This window comes from Bubalus bubalis, chromosome 3 (genome assembly GCF_019923935.1).
Source record: "Bubalus bubalis isolate 160015118507 breed Murrah chromosome 3, NDDB_SH_1, whole genome shotgun sequence".
NCBI lineage: Eukaryota > Metazoa > Chordata > Mammalia > Artiodactyla > Bovidae > Bubalus > Bubalus bubalis.
Genome location: NC_059159.1, coordinates 131,173,471 through 131,192,799, shown reverse-complemented (window position 1 = coordinate 131,192,799; position 19,329 = coordinate 131,173,471). Strand labels below are relative to the sequence as shown.

Sequence of the window (19,329 nt, the reverse complement as noted above, 5' to 3'; positions counted from 1 at the left end):
TCTGCGAGAAGCCCAGAAGCCCATACCAAGGTCTCCATGAGGTCCAGATTAGGGAAGGGACTTGCCCAAAGTCACACACTTCACGATGGAGCTGGCAGCAGCAACTACACCAGCTCTCCTGGCTTCCACGCCATGGTGCTGCCCTTGGCCAGGTGTTGGTGTCAGGGAGGATGCAGGCTGTGATGTGAATAATCATACCAAGGATTCGACTGTGGAGTGGGCAAGGCAAGGCTGGGGCCCGTACCTCGAAGGGGCGCCTTCCTCCAGAAGCCATCTCGGACCTCCACGTAGTCATACCAGCATAGGCGGCTACGGTACAGGTCCATGGACGTGAAGTTCAGAATGATCTGGGAAAATGGGGGAGGAAGAAGGTTACACTGCTGCCCATGCTTCGCTGACCTCACCCATCAGTCCCATGATCACTGCTTGCCTTGTAAGGCCATCTGCCATGGGTTATAAATAGTTAAAAGAACTTCCCTGATGGTTCAGTGATTAAAGAATCTGCCTGCCAATGCAGGGGACATGGGTTCAATCCCTGGTCCGGGAAGATCCCACACCCCACAGAGCAACAAAAACTCGTGCACCACAATTACTGACTGCATGCTGCAACCACTGAAGCCTTCACACCCTAAAGCCTGTGCTCTGCAACAAGAGAAGCCACTGCAGTGAGAAGCCTGGGCATTGCAACAGAGTAGCCCCCGCTTGCCACGACGAGAGAGAAAGCCAGTGCTCAGCAACAAAGACCCCAGCGAAGCCAAAAATAAATTTAAAAAAAATAGTTAAGAGTTCCAAAAAGGAGCTCCTGGCACAGAAATGTCCCTCCTCCCCAGCCATCTGCCAGTTCTAGTCAGCATTCTTCCCAGACATCCCGGGCCAGGCCTCACTTAAAATGCACGACCTCACTGAATATACGTTTGAAACCCAGGATCTCATTTTACTGATCTCCTTAGTTAAGGAGCCGTTGCTTAGGGTTACACAAACCTAGCTCTTCTCGTGGTCAACTTAAATAATATAAATTACAACATCTTTAGAGGGAAGAGGTCTCCTTGGTGATAGGAAGGGCCCAAGACAGTATTTGGGTACTGGGGGGGTCTGAATGGGAATGCAGGGTCCAGAGAGGAAGAGCAGAGGTCACCTATCATCACATATTTATTAAATGCTGGTCCTGAGCAGGGGTCATGCTGACCGCTGAGGAGAACATCAGGTCTGTATGCCTCCCGTGAATGGGTTTAAGATACTCAGCGATACAGTGTAGTTGATTATACACACACACACACACACACACACACACACATCTCTATCAAGGAAATTAGGACTTAGACGAATAAGACATGCATGAAAAGATCACCTAATGAGGCACTTCCCTGGGGTCCAGTGGTTAAAAATCCTCCCTGCAATGAAAGGGGATGCAGGTTCTATCCCTGGCAGGGGAACTAAGATCCCACATGCCTCAGAGGGACTGAGCTTGTGTGCCACAACAATTGAGCCTGCAAACCACAACTAGAGAGTGCTACAGTGAAAGATCCCACCTGCTGGAACTGAGACCTGAGGCAGCCAAATAAGTCATTAAAAAAAAGCATTATGTTAAAAAGATCACTGAGTGAAAAACTCAGGCCCCAGTCATTTGAGCCTGGGTTTGAATCTCATCTCTGCCTTTCCTGCTGTGAGTCCTTGGGTAAATCACTTGACCTCTCTGAACCTCAGTTACCTAGTACGTAAAATGAGGAAAGACATCTCACCCTGACACAGCCCTTCATGGGTATAGGCACTGCCCTAAGCACCTTCTGCACATAAACTCATTTCTGCCCTTGAACTCATCAAATGTTCACCTAATACTGGAGGAACCTCTAACACCTTGGTAAATACCGAGTCTCCCCAGTAGGTAGGCTCATGAACAGGTAGAGAAGCACACTTTCTTGCTTAGTAGTTTCTGGAGCGAGCCCTGAAGCTTGCTGTACTTTTTGAGTCCAACAAGCAGGGACTCCAGAGAATGCCTCCTTGCCCATCTGCAAGGCGTGTGCAGTAAGCATGCAAAGCTCTGAGGGGCCCACCTGTTAGGTGTGAACTAGATTCCCTGCTGGAGGAGAAAGGGACAAGGGAGTCCGTCTCCCCTCTGGCTTCCTGCAATGTTAGAGGCAGACAGAGTGGAGGCTGGAATGAAAAAGATCCCATAGCTTCCAGGATGGCTGAGATGTTAAAGAATCTGCCTGCAATGCAGGAGACCCAGTTTCGATCCCTGGGTCAGGAAGGTCAGGAAGATCCCCTAGAGAAGGGAATGGCAACCCACTGCAGTATTCTTGCCTGGGAAATTCCACGGACAGAGGAGCCTGGCGGCTACAGTCCATGGGGTTGCAAAGAGTCAGACATGACTGAGCGACTAACACAGAGTAGAGGCTGGAATGAAAAAGATCCCACAGCAGGCGCTGGCAGCTGCTGTCTTTAGCCAAGGTCAATGCTACCACTGGTCAAGGAAGAGCTCCTGCCTTATGGTCACTTTAGCACCAACCCCGTCAGAACTCCTCGTGATTTCACCATTGACTTGCATGATCCTTGCCATTTCCTGACCTCTGTATTCCCTGCCCTCCTCTCCCACCCTCTCTCTGCTCCTTTCCAGTCAACACATCATGCCCTAAATCTTGTTAACGTCCACAATCTCAAACCCAAAGACCCCATTCTCCGTCCATGTGGCCCAATCTTTCCTCACTCACTCCCTCTGTGCATAGAGCCCAATCCTTCCAATTCACTACAACCTTCAATCTACTGAGTCCATCATATTTTCACTGCTTGTCACTCCCACATGTCATCCTGACCTAGCTTGGAATCCATGGTCCACCTTTTATCTTTTCTTTTGATTCATACATGAGTTTAAATATGTTTGTGTTGGGGAGGCTTTCATTAATTTTGCTGCTTTGATGTAATCAAGTGGGGTTACAAGAGGTAATCAAGTGAGATCATGTTTTGAAAAGTACACTATATTACTCTTTTTTTGGTGTGTTTTTTTTTTTTTTTTTTTGGACACACTGCACAGGCTTCCCAGGTGGTGCTAGTGGTAAAGAACCTTCCTGCCAATGCAGAGGATATAAGAGACATGGGTTCAATCCCTGGGAAGATCCCCTGGAGGAGAGTATGGCAATCCACTCCAATATTCTTGCCTGGAAAATTCCACGGACAGAGGAGCCCGGTGGGCTACAGTCCCTGGGGTCATGAAGAGTTGGACACGACTGAATTCACACATACAGCTTGCAGGATCTCAGTTCTCTGACCAGAAATTGAACCTGGGCCATGGCCTGGAACCCTAACCAGGCTACCAGGAAACCCTTCAAAAGCACACTATCTTACACTTGATGATGATAATTATTCATCATCGGGAGTATCATTATGATAAAAAAACAAGTCCTGACATTTTGAAAAACTGAAGTTGAAAATCTGTTCCAGCTCTTGCTCTATAGCCGGCGTCTTATTACCCAATATTTTATCTTTTCAGAAAATGATCAAATGTGACCACAGAGGAAGTTTCATTCATTATGGACTCCTCAGTGCATGGCACATAGTTGTTGCTTAGTAAATATTTCTTGACCAGAATTTTGCCTTCTACAATTTGTTCTACAGAGAAAGTTGCCTAAGTGTATAAAGACATAAATTTCAAGGTGTTTATTTTGGTAGTAATAAAAGGTTGGAAAAACTTAGATCAGCATCCATCAAGAAACCTGCAGGGTGGGCTTCCCTGGTGGCTCAGTCATAAAGAATCCTCCTGCCAATGCAGGAAACATGGGTTCAATCCCTGGTCTGGGAGGATCCCACAAGCTGAGGAACCCACAACTACTCTGCCTGTGCTCTAGAGCCGGGGAACCACAACTACGGAGTCCACGTGCCACGAGACTGAAGCCTGCACACCTCGAGCCCATGCCCTGCAACGAGAGAAATCACTGTAATGAGAAGCCTATGCATGGCAACTAGAGAGCAGCCCCCACTCGCTGTAGCTAGAGAAAAGCCCGTGCGCAGCAGTGAAGACCCAGCACAGTCAAAAATAAATAAAAATAAAATTATATATAAAAAAGAGACCTGCAGGGGGTGATTAAATAATTAAATTGAGATGATGGGATGCCAAGCAGCCTCAAAAGTGATTGAGGTAGATAATATATGTGCGGACATAAACCGATGACCACGATTTATTGTTGAGTGAAAGGCAAGTTACAGAAGACCACACACACACTAAAAGGGTCTGGGAGGACATCCCAAGTGTTACCAATGCTTAGTCATCTCTGAGGAGTGGCATTCAGAGGATAATCAAGGGGAGAAAGTTCATTTTTTACCTTAGGCATTTCTATATTGCTCAAAATTTTAATAACATGTATATGTTATCTTTATACCTAGCACACAACAAAAATATCTTTTAAAGAGTTGCTGGATGGGGCTTCCCTGGTGGTCCAGTGGTTAAGAATCCGCCTGCCAATGCAGGGACATGGGTTTGATCCCTGGTCTGGGAAGATTCCACATGCAACAGAGCAACTAAGCCTGAGAGCCACATCTACTGAAGCCCGTGCTCTGCAGCAAGAGAAGCCACCACAATGAAAAGCCCATGCTCTGCAACTAGAGAAAGCCCTTGTGCAGCAACAAAGACCCACCACGGCCAACAAAGAAAATAAATAAATCTTTTAAAAAAATAAAAAAAGAGTGGCTGGATGGAAGAAGGAATGCAGAGGGCCAAGTGAGGGCTTCTTGGCTCCTAAACTTACTCTCTTAACCACTACTCCACGTGGCTTCTCTGAGCCTGCCAATCAAGTCCGCTCAGCAGCTGCATGGAGAATAGCAGCCACTTTCCCTTCTTCCCCGGAAACAACCGTGACTCTGTCCAGGATGGATGCACTCAGGCCCCCCCAAAAGAAACCACGTCCGGCTGGCAGACCCCTACAGGGCCCACCCAGGACCTTCCACGGGCAAGAGGAAGCAGAGGTCACCACAAGTAGGAGGAAGAGACCTGGGCTGGCGGTCAGGCGCATCTCACAGGGAGGTGCAGCTGTGGCTATATTGAGACCGGAGGTGTCTAATTAAGAGTTGTAACGACTTCTGTCGTGTGGAAACAGCAGTGCTCTGGTGGCAGGGGCACTGCCCTTTGCCAAGGAAAACCTGGCTGGCTCTGCCACTTCCTAGCTGGTGATTCTGGCTCGGAGCCTGACTTTGGGCCTCGCTGTCTTTGTCTGAAAAATGGAGGCGATCATAAGGATTCCACTGGGGAGTCATGGGGAAAATGCGATAGGGGTGCAGAGTCCCCAGGTGAACCCTGCGTGTGGGAAGTATTCCTCATTTGTGTTGGGTGATCTCAAGGAGGAGCTGGGAGAACACATCAATCCTCGGAGACCAGTTGGCTGGCCTCAGGCAGATCTTGGGCTCATCACTGAACTCCTCTGTTTCCTTATTTGTAAGATGGTGATGGTAATAGTGAGCTTCCCTGGTGGCTCAGCAGTAAAGAATCCACCTGCCAATGCAGAAGACGTGGATTCGATCCATGGGTCAGGAAGATTCCCCTGGAGGAAGAAATAGCAACCCACCCCAGTATACTTGCCTAGGAAATCCCATGGATGGAGGAGCCTGGTGGGCTACAGTCCATGGGGTCACAAAGGAATTGGACAGGACTTAGTGACTAAACAACAATGACAACAACAAATGGTAATAGTACCTGCCTCATAGAGTTTAGGGGAATTGAATTATTACATGTAAAATTTAAGACCTTGTCTGACACTGGGGTCAAACATACGTGTCACACATCCATATGGCAGTGTATGCCACTCAATATATGTGGATTTCGCTCCTAGAGTTGAGTTTAGATAGTCTGATATTTGGGTCACAATATGGTCCACACCAAAATCCAGGAAAATAGAGGGAGGCAATTGAGGCACCCAGGGACGTTGACTAGGGCTTATTCATTAATAGATCAGGACTACAGAATGATACTTGCTTCCCAGGTGGCGCAGTGGTAAAGAATCCACCTGCCAAAGCAGGAGGGATGGGTTTGATCCCTGGGTCAGGAAGATCTCCTGGAGTAGGAAATGGCAACTCACTCCAGTATTCTTGCTTGGAAAATTTCAGGGACAAAGGAGCTTGGCAGGCTAGTCCATGGGGTCACAAAAGTCAGACATGACTGAGCACACACACAGAATGATACTAGCAGCTAACACCGAATTCCTGCTATGTTTAGGCAGTGCCCTATAAGCACTTTATGTACATTAACTTGTTTAACCCTTGTATCAACCCCATGAGGGAGGTACTATCACCAGGCCCATTTTACAGATGGGGAAACAAAGGCTCAGAGAGTATAAGCAACTTCCCCAACATCACACATCCAGTAATGAGCACAGCTGAGGGACTTTCCTTATGGTCCAGTGGCTAAGACACTGTGTTCCCAAAGCAGAGTGCCTGGGTTCGATTTCTGGTTGGGGAACTAGATCCCACATGCCGAAACTAAGACCAGGCACAGCCAAATAAATAAAAATAAACATATATATTAATTTTAGAATTGCAGTGCTAAAGAAGCTGCTTGAGAGCCCCTTGGACAGAAAGATCAAACCAGTCATCCTAAAGGAAATCAACCTTGAACATGCATCAGAAGGACTGATGAAGCAGAAGCTCCAATACTTTGGCCCCGTGATGTGAAGAGCCAACTCACTGGAAAAGACCCTGATGCTGGGAAAGACCAAGGGCAGGAAGAGAAGGGGCGACAGAGGATGAGATGGCAGGATGGGCATCACTGGCTCAATGGACATCAGTTTGAGAAAACTCCAGGAGATAATGAAGGACAGGGAAGCCTGGCATGCTGCGGTTCATGGGGTCGCAAAGAGCTGGACATGACTTAGCGACTGAACAACAACAGATATATATATTAAAAAAAGAACACAGCTGAGAGTCAAACCTAGGTTTCAACTCTGGCTCTTAAACTTATGCCCTTAACCTCTAGTCCCTGTGGCCTCCCCAGGCCTACCAATCAATTCTGCCCAACAGCCGTACAAAGAAAGCATCAACTTTCCCTCCATCCTCGGAGCCCCATGCCCTTCAGTGCCCAAGAAGAGAGACTTAGGAGTGGACTCAGCCCAGGTCTTGCAGAGCAGGGAGGAGATGGGTCATCTCTGCCCAGTTGGGGAATGGGAAGTAGGGGTCAGGGAAGGCCTTACAGAGGAGGCAGAATTTGGGCTGGACCTTGAGGAAGAGTCAGGATGTCGGAAAGTAGGGATGGGAAGGAGGGTGGATATGCCAAATCCAAAAAACATTGTATACTCTTATCTTCTTGGCTGCTCTACAACAATTGACTGGGGTGTCCTGAAACCACTCTCCTGCTCATAAAGGAGTTCCCTTTGTTGCCTGGGAAACACTGTAAATACTCTTCAGGGCAGCTGCTAATCACTTGCAGCGTCAAGGCTTAGGGATCCTCAGAGAAGTCCTCCAAAGTGGCTCTTTCATCTGTTTGACATCACCGAGACTTGCATGATTGTACAAGATAAGATTCACATATCACATGCATTGCTGGCAATAAGCTGAGAACTGGGAGACGAGTGAAAAACAACCTCTCAGGAGCCAAACAGATGTCAAAGTCCATTCGCTAATGCTGTTAGATTTATTTAAGGTTTACTGTTGAAAGAGTAGACTTTGGAGTCAGATAGTCCTAGAATTGAGTGCTGGTTCCACCACTGCTACCGGAGCAAACTTGGCCAGGTCTACTGCCCTTTGAGCCTCAAGACCCTCCTCTCTCCAGCAGGGATAACAGTACCTACATCATGACACTGTTGTGAGGAATAAAGAGATCATGTATATAGAATGCCAATACTTTGCATATAATTGGCCACAGGGAGTGGCTGTGACAATTTTCTGATGCCATCTTCTTCTATTCTCTCCAGCTTCTAAATGTTTCTGTCCCCTACAATTCCATCTTTCGTTCAGTTATAATTCTATGGCTTCAACCAGGACCATGGGTATGTTTTGTGTGTGTGTGTTAGTAACTCAGTCGTGTCTGACTCTTTGTGACCCCATGGAGTGTAGCCTGCCAGGCTCCTCTGTTCATGGAATTCTCCAATCATGCCTTGGTTAATCTGAATTTTTTTTAATCTCTAGCCTACTCCCAGGAGCTCTGGGCACACTGCTGAAAAAGGATGGTGAGTCTTGTGGGAGATATGGAGGGAGCAGGCTGAAGGCATACAGAGGTTTTTCTAAGGCAAGGCCATATGTCCACTAGACCAGGGGTCCCCACCCTAATTGCCAGTCCATGGCCTGTTAGCAACTGGGCTATATTGTAGGAGGTGAACAGCAGGCAAGTGAGTGAAGTTTCATCTGTATTTATAGCTACTCCACATTGCTCACATTACTCCTTGAGCTTTATCTCCTGTCAGTTCAGCCATGGCATTAAATTCTCACAGGAGAATGAACCCTATTGTGAACTACGCATGCAAGGGATAGAGGTTGCACGCTTCTTATGAGAATCTAATGCCTGATGATCTGAGACAGTGATGCTAGCGCCAGGGAGTGGCTGCAAATACTATCATTAGCACAATAAACACAGTGCACTTGAATCATCCTGAAACCATCCCTCCCACCCCAGTCCGTGGAAACTCTGTCTTCCATGAAACCAGTCCCTGGTGCCAAAAAGGTTGGGAACCACTGCTCTAGAGAGTAGGGCCAGCCCATGTCAGTCCAGAGCAGGAAGGGAAGAAGTGGGTCCTGACAAAGTTGCCCTATGCTTTCTGACAAAGCAAACCTCCTAAACAGGAAAGAAAGGATGCTCTACCCTCCTCAGTGCTCCTCAGGGCCAGGGACTATCTCGGGCACCTGTCCATCCCCAGTGCCAGGCCCAGCACCAGGCACAAAGTGGCCAGACAACACTGTTGCGGAAGGGCACTTAAGCAGTTGTTGAAAGAACGGAATAGGCTTTGGAATACACACAGTACTACAATCGCAGACTCTGATATCATAATCTAGGTTCTACGAGATCCTGGGCAAGTTAGTTTTTCTAGATTTGCTTTCTCATATACAAAATGAAGCCAACAGGAATACCCTGGCAGTCAGGTGGTTAGGTCTCTGTGCTTTTACTCCAAAGGCTCGAGTTCGATCCCTGGTCAGGGAAATAAGATCCCACAGGCTGCATAGTGCAGCCAAATAATAATAATAATAATAAGGCTAACATTAGCACCCAGCCTTTAACGTTGTGGGGCTAACTAAAAGACATGACACAAAGAATTTAACACGTGCCTGGCCAATCATTATGCTCAGTAGTCATTACATGTTGTTATTATCTGTGGTGAAATTTCCAAATTCCTCAGTAGAGGAATGAAAGAATCCAGGGCAAGGTCAGTACAAGACAGCAAAAAGGACCACAATTTTTAAGTTAGATTCAGAACAAGGAGAAGAACAAGGAAGGGGTGGGTTCACTGTTGAGGGACGACGGTAGAAAGCTAAGCGAGAGAGATAGGGAATTACTCAACTCTCAATGAAAGTTTGTTGTAAAAAAGGATGATCTTCAAATTACAAAAAATAAACATCATTTGAAAAGGAAAGAGAAGCTCAGTAATATAGGAGGAGAGTCAGCAAGCGCCTATTTAAATTGGCTTTTGTCTCTAGACTCAAAAATGACATCAGAGGACATTCAAATAACTTGCAGATGTGATCAGTGTCTGTAATCTTGAGAAGTCAGAACAGAATCTTTCCAGTTTTCAAAAGGGGTGTGTGCGAGAACGTACGCATGAGTGTTTGGGGAGGAGAGTTTGGAGTTTAATTCTGGGAATTGCAAACCATGGAGTTCAATGTTAATCCCCAATTCAACAGATGATCTGTGACCATTTAAAATAGACAGCCTGTGACCATTTAGAAAAGAAACACTGGATTGCTAGGAGCCAGTTTGGGTTCACTGGAAACAAGACACATTAGACAAATCTTACTTCCTTTTAAAAAGGGGCTTTACCAACCAGTGAAATAGTACTTATGTTTGCTAAGGCAATCCACCCACTTTCTTGGTATTTATTAATCACTTCCTATGCCAAAGACATAAAGATGACACAGGCCTGGTCTCAGAAGTGGCTCCTACTGTGGTTGGTCAACCCAGTGGTGACCTGTGGCTGACTGGTAATGACTCTTAAAGTAGTCATCGCTAATGGAATAGCTCTGCCTGAAGCCTGCAGATTACTGGGGCAAGGTCAATTCAGAGGGAGATCTTGGGATCTGCTTTGATTCATGTCCTGTTCAATATTTTGATCAAAGGTTGAGTTTGGAAGACCCAGAAGACATGCATATCCAATGAGCTCATGACAGAGTGAGAATGGCTACCTGGTGGTTGGTAGAATTCTGATTCAAAATGATCTTGAGACCTGTTGGAATAAGCAATGTGACTGATAATAAAATCTAACCCAGCTCAAGGTTGCACTAGAACATTAAGTACCAAGTTCCAATCAAGGGATATAAACGCTGAAAAGCTGTGGGTGCAATAAAAATATGAAGGACATGGAAGACCCAAGGGTGGGTGAGAGATCCAGACTCCACGTGAAAAGCCTGTGAATGGATCTGAGAAGCAAGTAGAAAAATGCCTAGCACATAATACATGCTCTTCATGAGTTAGCGTTTGTATACAACTATCAGTAGATGCCTCCCATCCTCCTGGGCTTCCCTAGTGGCTCAGATGGTAAAGAATCCGCCTGCAATGCGGAGAAGGCAATGGCACACCACTCCAGTACTCTTGCCTGGAAAATGCCATGGACAGAGGAGCCTGGAAGGCTGCAGTCCATGGGGTCGCTGAGGGTCAGACATGACTGAGCGACTTAACTTTCACTTTTCACTTTCATGCATTGGAGAAGGAAATGGCAACCCACTCCAGTGTTCTTGCCTGGAGAATCCCAGGGATACGGGAGCCTGGTGGGCTGCTGTCTATGGGGTCACACAGAGTCGGACACGACTGAAGTGACTTAGCAGCAGCAGCAGCAATGCGGGAGACATGGGCTCAGTCCCTGGGTTGGAAAGATCCCCTGGAGCAGGGAATGGCCACCCACTCCATTATTCTGGCCTGGAGAATTCCATGGACAGAGAAGCCTGGCGGGCTACAGCCCATGGGATCACAAAGAACTGGACACAACTGAGTGACTTTCACACTTTCCCATCCTCCTGTGGGTGAATGAGTACATTTCCCAGGCAGGTCATTCACAGCCACAAGGACTCAGGTCTCCTACTCGGGGGTCCTGGCAGAGGAAGTGATGCTCAGTTACCTTCTCCCCAGGTGTGACCGAGATGCGCCATACACAGTGCATGTGGGCAGAGTAGCCATTGGGGTACTCGGGGGAGGAGAAGTTGCCTGTACTGTCCTGCAGGGTCTCTCCACAGGCTGTCAAGGAAAGGAAATGATCAGATTGCTTGCTGCAGCTGCCCAGTCCCCCCAACCTTCTGGCTTCTCATCCTGAGCCCTGGTGCCCTTTGGGGGACAGCAGACTGGTTGAGCAGAGCAAAGAGTCTGGGATGGTTCTGTCCCTTTAAGATCCACCTCCTTCTCCTCTTTTTCTACCTAGTGCCAGGGATGCCCTGTTGTCAAGGCAACAAGGCTTCCAGAGTTAAGGTCAAGCTCCTTGGGAGGGCCTCACTCTATCTCACTTCCTGGGAATTGCTCTGCACACCCCCCCACCCTTGGCTTTTTCTACTCCCACTGCCCCTCACTCTCAGAGACCCTCAGAAGGTGGGTGGCTCAGCACCTCCCCACTAGATCCGAGCCCCAGTTTGGCTCTGTAACTTGAACACTGCTCCTACCTGGGTGCCCCCTCCTCAGAAACCAGGCTGCCTCTAACTTCTAAGTCTCACAGCTTCAACCTTCTTGGCTCCAGGGCCTGCCCTCCACCCCACTCTGTCCCGTCCCCACCCCTGCCCTGACCTGGGCACTTGTAGAGCTTGCGTGCCTGGGCAATGTCCCCCTTGCTGAGTCGTGTCCTCTGGCCAATGGGGGGCTTTACCCCATTCACCTCGTACTTGGGAACGATGGTGTCCAGGAAGATGCCCCTGGGGAGGAGGAGAAGCCCAGCCCCGGGTGAGAATCGAACGGAAGGAGGGTGGCTCGCCTGCATGCACCCAAGGTCACGACCCTGCCAGAGCCCAGACATTCCTCAGCAGGGTCCGGGACGGGTGGAGACATATCACCCTGTCATTACACTGCCCACTGACCAGCTGCCACCCTGCTCCGTGGCAGCCACGCCACAGGGCCTGGGGGAGCCCCGGGAACACTTGGGAGGTTGAGAACACAAACCCAGGAGGCCCTGGGGACCCACCCGTGCCCTGGCTCTGTCTGGCCCACCTCCAAACCCTGGGAGACCTCAGACCCCCTAGTCAGCCGTGTCTCAGCCCTGCTTCTGAGGCCCCTTGTGCTGTATCAGCCCTGCCGACACCCCTCCCAGGACTACCCAGGGCCAGCCCTTCTTCCTTCCTGATGGCACCTGGGACAAGGCCAAAGGGCAGGTTCCACTGTGGCCAGACCAGACCCCAAAACAGCCCCTCCAGCTCCTGACCCATTGTGTCTCCTGTTCCCCCAGTTCCTGCCTGCTGGGTCTCGGGTGTTTCCATCTGGGAAGATCAGAATGCAGGCAGAACAGGCAGCCCTCCACCTCCCCAGGGCCCCTGACTCACACCCAGCTGGCTGGACCTCAGCAGGAGCTGGGGTAGGATTGGTGGGAAATGGGTGGTCTGTGGGTGGGGGTTGGGGTGACCTCACCACCCTTCCTTGGTCTATTCCCTCAGGTCTGGAGGCAGGAAGAGAGGGTCTAGAAGGAGCGACTGAGGAGAGGGGAAGGGCCAGTGTCTGGGAGAACAGAGATGGAGGAAGAGGGCAGAGCCAGGCATGGGAAAGGCCAGGCGTGGCGGGTGAGGGAAAGCCTGAGGAGGGGGAGGGGCAGAGTCCCATACTCTGCTAAGGAGAAGCTGGGATGGGGAGGCTGGGCCAAGACTGCTGGGGGTTCTGCCTGTGGTTTCTGGGAACCTATGCTTAGTCATTCAGTCCTGTCTGACCCTTTGCAACATCCCCTGAACTGTATACCATCAGGCTTTTCTGTCCATGGGATTCTCCAGGCAAGAATACTGGAGTTGGTTACCATTCCCTTCTCCAGGGGATCTTCCCAACCCAGGGATCAAACCCAGGTCTTTCCCACTGCAGGCGGATTCTTTACTGTCTGAGCCACCAGGAAGCCTGGGCTCAGGATAAAGAGTAGGTGTATATGTGCTCATGAACTAGGGAGCGGGGCTGATCCAGGACAGAAGCCAGCCTTTGTACAGATCAGTCAATTACAAAAAGGCAGACCCACCAGAAAAATGTGCCCCCTTTTGCGGATGGTTGAGGGAAAAACTCAGTTCCCTCGGGCTGATACAGCTCCGGGGTCTTGGCATCCCATGTGCCTGGGCAGCAGCTGGGTTTCACCCTCCTGGGGCCACTGTGCCTAGTACTAGGTGAGGAACCTAGGCCCTGGGAGTCCCAGTCTTGCCACCGACCCACCGTGGAAGAGAGCAGCAGGGCAGGCAGCACCCATGGGTCCTCTGTTCCAGGGCCTCAGCCACCCAGGGACCCACTCTTGTCCTCACTGATGACCCCAGTGGGGCAGGCTAGTGCAAAGTGGGAGGTCTACAGAGGGCAGGGCTGGGCTGCCCCAGAAGAGGGGGGCCCCCATCTCTCACCTGGAGAATGTGTTCCGGGCATAGTGCATGATACTGTCAAAATCATAGGTCTCCCCCAGGGACTCCACCTCCTGGACCTCCATCTTCAGGAAGTTATACTCCTGCCCTGTGAAGACCAGGAGAAGGGAGTGTGGGAGGGGAGGGGGCGGGGGCGGGCGGGGGCAGGTCTGTGGGGTTGCAGTGCTACCTCTTTAGGGTCGGGGATGGGGTCCTCCCTGCTCTTGAGAGGTGACCCCGCACCTGGGGGTCCAGCAGTGGCCCAGGGAAGCCAGGGGGAGAGGCGGGTCTCTAGAAGAGTCTGTCCAGCAGGGTGTAGGTGGGGTGAGGATATGCTGGAGAAATGACTCAAGGGACGATAGGCAGGAGGCGCCCATTTCTAGAACCACTGGGGAGATGAGAGCAGTGAAGAGGGGAGGAGAGGGAGGAAGCAGGAAGGGAGGGAAGAGAGAGCATAGTAGGGAGAAAGGAGAGAGAAAAAACCCTTTAGAGGACAGAATAGGCAGAGAGCTGAAGACTGGGTAAAAGTGAAGAGAAAGGCTGAGGCAGCATGGAGACAGGGCCGACCCCTCCCCAACCCCCATCCTGAAGGCCAGGTGGGTTCTGGCTGCTCCAGGCAGCCCTGTGTGCAGGACCTAGACCTGTCCGGGCCCCCATCTGACAACGGATTTGAGGTCCCTGAGCTGCCACTGACCCAGAGAAGATGCTTCAGGGGAAGGGTTTGGACCCCAGGCAGGGCTGGGACTGTAATACCACGTTGAGCAAAGGTGATGGCTTGAGGGAGCAGCTCCCACCCTGACCAGGGACCCTGGAGGGGCAGGCAGAGGTCTGTACCTGGCTGGATGTTCTCCCGCACGATGGAGACGTGGCGGTCTCGGTCAGGTCGTGTGTGCTCGTGCCAGAAGCCGATGACGTGACCCAGCTCGTGGACCACGATGCCAAACTTGTCACAGTTCTTGCCAATGGAGATGGCCTGGGGGCCCCCGCCACGGCGGCCCACGTAGGAGCAGCACCTGGAGGGCGGGGCCAGCTCAGGGGGGCGGTCCCGAGCTGGGGGAGTGCATCCACTCAGGGGCCGGGCGTGGCTGCCAGGGGGGTCAAGGAGCAGAGGGGTGGAGGAGGGGCCCGAGCGCGGGATGCCCGGGTTGTGTGCTGGGGTCTGAGCCACATCCGGGGCAGCTCCTGGGGAGATGCTCCCATGGCAGGAAGGGACACATGACCCAGGGCCGTGCCCGGGGGGACGGCTGCAGTACCCAGGACCGAACACGGGTGGGGCGATGGCCGAGGGTACAGCGCCCAGGGGCCACTGCTCACCCGCAGGGTCGGTAGGTGAACACGATATAGCTGTCCTCGTCCGTGCGCTCTAAGAAGGTGACACAGGTGTGCTTCTCCCAGTGCCTCATGGCCTGCCGGAAGACTGCCCTCTGGCTGCCTGCGGGGACAAAGGAGGCCAGGCTGTCACAGTGTCCAGGGGGCTCACCTCCACCCTCCGCTAAAGAGTCAGCCATTCATCAGACAGGCAGAAGGCACCACTCACACCACCGCGTGTGAGACTGCGGGGGGCCAGGGGGGGGCCACCCCCACCCCCAACCACCCCCAACCGCCCCCAACATCATGCTCACCAGTGAAGTTGCCCCCAATGACAAAGGGGATGACTCCATCAGGCCACACCCGCTCTGGTCTGGACGTTGCTGCCCGCCGGCTCCGGGACCGGCTTTTCCATCTCCCACGGCTTCTTCTCTGAGGCTTCATACTAGTGTTCTGGCTGTTGAGGGTAGAGGAGTTTCCTGAAACTAAAAAAGGAAGCCACTGGTAGCAAGGGCATGAAGGGCAGGGGGAAGCAAATGACAACTGATCCTCATTGTCTAGGGGTTCTGTACCTGCCCACTCACTAAAATTTGTAAACCCCCCCAAACCAAGACCATCAGCTCTTTCATGGTCACTGGCTGTGATGCAGAGCAGTGAGAAATTTGAGTCACCCAATGTACGTGACCTGGGCTGAGCCCGAACAAGGGGACAGGCTGCCTCCCTGTTTCAGCTCAATCTGTAGGTAAGTATCTTCATAATTTAGTTAGCGCCACTTTTTTTTTTTTTTTTTTTGCATTTTTATGCCTTTTCTTGGTGATTTCACTGTCTAAAATGACCCTCTCCCTAACTCCCAAGTGCAAGAGGGCTGGGATGTATATAGAGAAAATACCTGTGTTAGATAATCTTCATTCAGGCTTGACTTACAGTGCTGTTGACCATGAGTTCAGTGTTAATAAATCAATGACATAGCAAATAAGATGTCTTTAAATAGAAACACATATATGACTTGGTTATGTGTTAACAAGTTGATGAAAATGTGACCAGAGGCTTGTAGGAACTTAACCTTGTATTTCTCCTAGGAGTAATGGCTCAGAATTCACTAATTCAGTGTTTGCAGTGACTTTATGGAATAACTAACTATAAGGTTATAGTTATAACCTTATAACTATAAACTGTAACTGCCATAAACAATAAGAATAGACTACAAGTGAATAAGAGAACAGCAGTGTACTCATTTCCCTGGACCTACAGGGAACCTGAGACTAGGAAACATTCCTGCTCAGCTAATGAAAGTGTTAGTTGCTCAATCATGTCTGACTCTATGTGACCCTGTGGACTGTAGCCCACTAGGCTCTTCTATCCATGGAATTCTCCAGGCAAGAATACTGGAGTGGGTTGCTGTGCCCTCCTCCAAGGGATCTTCCCGACCCAGGGATCAAACCAGAGTCTCATGCATTGCAGGCAGATTCTTTACCGCCTGAGCTACCAGGGAACTTTCATAATTGTGGAGCATACAGAACTTAATGTCTTCTTTAAGAATTCCCAAGTACAGGTCCTCATTTGACACAGTAGCTCTCATGCTGGACTAGGCAAGTGTCACTACCTACATTTGACAGATAAGGAAACTAAAGCCTAGGACTTGTCCAAAGTCAGATGGTAAGTGGCAGGTCCAGGTGATCCAAATCTCCATTCAGCTTTCCCCTTGTCTTTCCCCTTATCCCATGTCTCCTAGTCCCCGCACTAAGGTCAAATAAGCCTTGCCAGTTATCAGGCTACCAGGTCACCCTCCAATGCCAGCTGCTCACTGGCATAGTTTGACCTTTACTCCATGGACTGCCCAGTGAAGATCCTCCCTCATGCAGACTGGCCAACTACCCAGCACCACCAGAGTGTGCCCAGAACAGGCCCATGTGAGAATCCCCCACTTTGGCAAGGGGAGGGTTATCTGTGAGCTGGACCATGTTGCAGAGCAGTGAGAAGGCTGGACAGAACTAAAAGAGCCCAGGGCCTTGACCCCACCCTGCCCTCCCCCATTCACAAGTGCCAGGCTGGCTGGGAGGTGCTTGGATCCACACCTGACCTTGAAGAGCTTCGAGTCCAGCTGGGGAGAGAGAAGTATAAACAAGTCATTGCAGTGTGATTCGACTTGTGAGATGCTAATAGTATAAGCCCAGAGCAGAGAGAGAACAGCAACTGGTGGCCTGGTCATGCCTGGGAGACAATCAGGGAAGATTCCCAAGAGAAGCTCTTGAGATGGGCCATGAAGGATGTGTAGAGGCTTGCAAAATGGGAGCAGGAGGAGAGGCCAGGAGGGATTGTGGGGTTGAGCAAAGAACTTGGGATTTAGAGTGTGAAGGCTTGGGTTCCTGTCCCGGTTCCGCCACTGACTAGCTCTGGGATCTTGAGCAAGCCACCTTACTTCTGTGACTCTTGGTTTCTGTACAGTCTCTGATTTACGATGGTTTGACTTACAGTGTTTTGACTTTATGATGGGACGAATGTGATCCACATTCAGGAGAAACTACGCTTCAAAGTTTGTATTTTAAGTTTCCTGAGCTAGAGATAGGCAGTACCCTCTCCTGAGATGCTGGGCAGTGGCAGGAAGCTGCAGCTCCCCACCAGTCACACCATCGTGCCGGGAAACAACCCACACATTTGCAACCATTCTGTACCCAGACCATCATTCTATTTTTTACTTTCTGGACAGTATTCAATAATTACATGAGGGATTCATCATTTTATTATAAAATAGGCTTTGTGTTAAGATGATTTTGCCCAATAATAGGTGTATGTAAGTGTCCTGAGCACCTTTAAGGTAGGCTAGGCTGAGCTACGATGTTCAGTAGATTAGGTGTATTAAAAGCATTTTCAACTTCACCTATTTTCAATTTATGATGGGTTTATCAGGATGTACCCCATCTTGGCTCAGATAGTAAAGAATCTGCCAGCAATGCAGGAGACTCAGGTTTGATCCCTGGGTCAGGAAGATCCCCCAGAGGAGGGAATGTCTACCCACTCCAGTATTCTTGCCTGGAGAATTCCATGGACAGAAGAGCCTGGCAGGGCTGCAGTCCATGGGGTCACAAAGAGTTGGACATGACTGAGCAACTAACACACTTTGACTTTTTCACACTTTCAGCCCAATCATAAGGTGAGGAAGATCTGTGTCTGTAAAGTGGGAGTTGTCCTGACCTACCTTTGAAGGTGGTTGGGGACAGTCAAGTTAGAAAATGCTTTAGAAAGTACTTCATAAACTGTAAGCAAAAACAACATGGGTGCTTAGCTTCTGGGTATGTCTACACTTGCCACTGTACTGGGGAAGGGATAAAGATACACTAGGAGAAGACAAGCCCTTATGCTGGATTCAAGTTCACCACCTCTGTCCTGGGAGGGCCTGGCTGAGAACAGAGGCGTTCCCTGTTTCTCCAATTCTGGAACCCGTTTCTGGGACAGAGGAGGGCTGGCCCGTACCCAGTGTACCTGCAGCTTTGATGGAAGACCTGCCAGTTGCACGCTGTCTGAGATCCGCAGCCTGCTGCACTTGGAAGGCCCTCAAGTCCTCCTCGTCCAGGGCGATGTCCCCAAGGAAGGCAGCTGGAGAGAGAAGAGGCAAGGACAGTCAGTCCCCCTGTGCAGCACTGATTGCCTGACCCGTGGCCACTGCCCCTGGCCCTCACTGCAACTGTAATCCTCAAATGTCTTCTAAGGAAGAGGAGTAGTGGGGGGCCAGCTTTGCGGATCTTTTGGGAAACTCAAGCTCAATTTTCAGTTAAAATCTCATCAAAGCTGATGCTCAGCCCCACCAGACTCCTCAAAGACAGGGTCACTTCATGTATTCCATCATTCTTTAGCAAATGCCTAGTAATGTCTCAACAGTAAAGAATCCACCGGCAAAGCAGAAGATGTAGATGGGGGTGGGATCCCTGGGTCAGGAAAATCCCCTGGAGGAGGAAATGGCAACCCACTCCAATATTCTTGCCTGGAGAATCCACGGGCAAAGAAGCCTGGTGGGCTATAGTTCATGGGGTCACAAAGAGTCTGAGCACACAGTCAGCACCTACTGTGGACCAGGTGCTACTCTACTGTTTAGCAAGACAGAAGTGGTCCCCACTCACTTGTAGGAAACTGACCTTCAAAGATATACAAGTAAACAAAAACAGAGCTGGAGAATTCCAGGAAGGGATGGGTATTACCAACAAAATCAAAGGTGTTAAGAGGACAGAGTGTCTACTTTGGGGGTCCATAACCTTGGCATTGTGTTGGGCATATGGAATTCGCTTAAGAATTGCCATTTCAATTACACTGAGGGGGACCCTATGAATAAAAATGGGAGCAGGAAAGTGTGGTAGGGAAGTC

General features: G+C 50.1%; 1 protein-coding gene across 8 annotated transcripts in view; it reads right to left on the bottom strand.

Moving 5' to 3' along the window:
* Positions 1-19,329, bottom strand: part of BMP1 (bone morphogenetic protein 1) — a 47,494-nt gene that overhangs the window by 20,340 nt on the left and 7,825 nt on the right. For 5 of the 8 annotated variants that reach the window (XM_025278941.2, XM_044938377.1, XM_025278937.2 and 2 more), the window contains exons 2-9: positions 18,445-18,567; positions 15,288-15,458; positions 14,980-15,097; positions 14,500-14,678; positions 13,669-13,774; positions 11,885-12,009; positions 11,232-11,347; positions 245-347 (exon numbers count right to left, since the gene is read on the bottom strand). In XM_025278941.2, coding sequence (XP_025134726.2) covers positions 245-347; positions 11,232-11,347; positions 11,885-12,009; positions 13,669-13,774; positions 14,500-14,678; positions 14,980-15,097; positions 15,288-15,458; positions 18,445-18,567 — 1,041 coding nt within the window. 8 annotated transcript variants of the gene reach the window in all.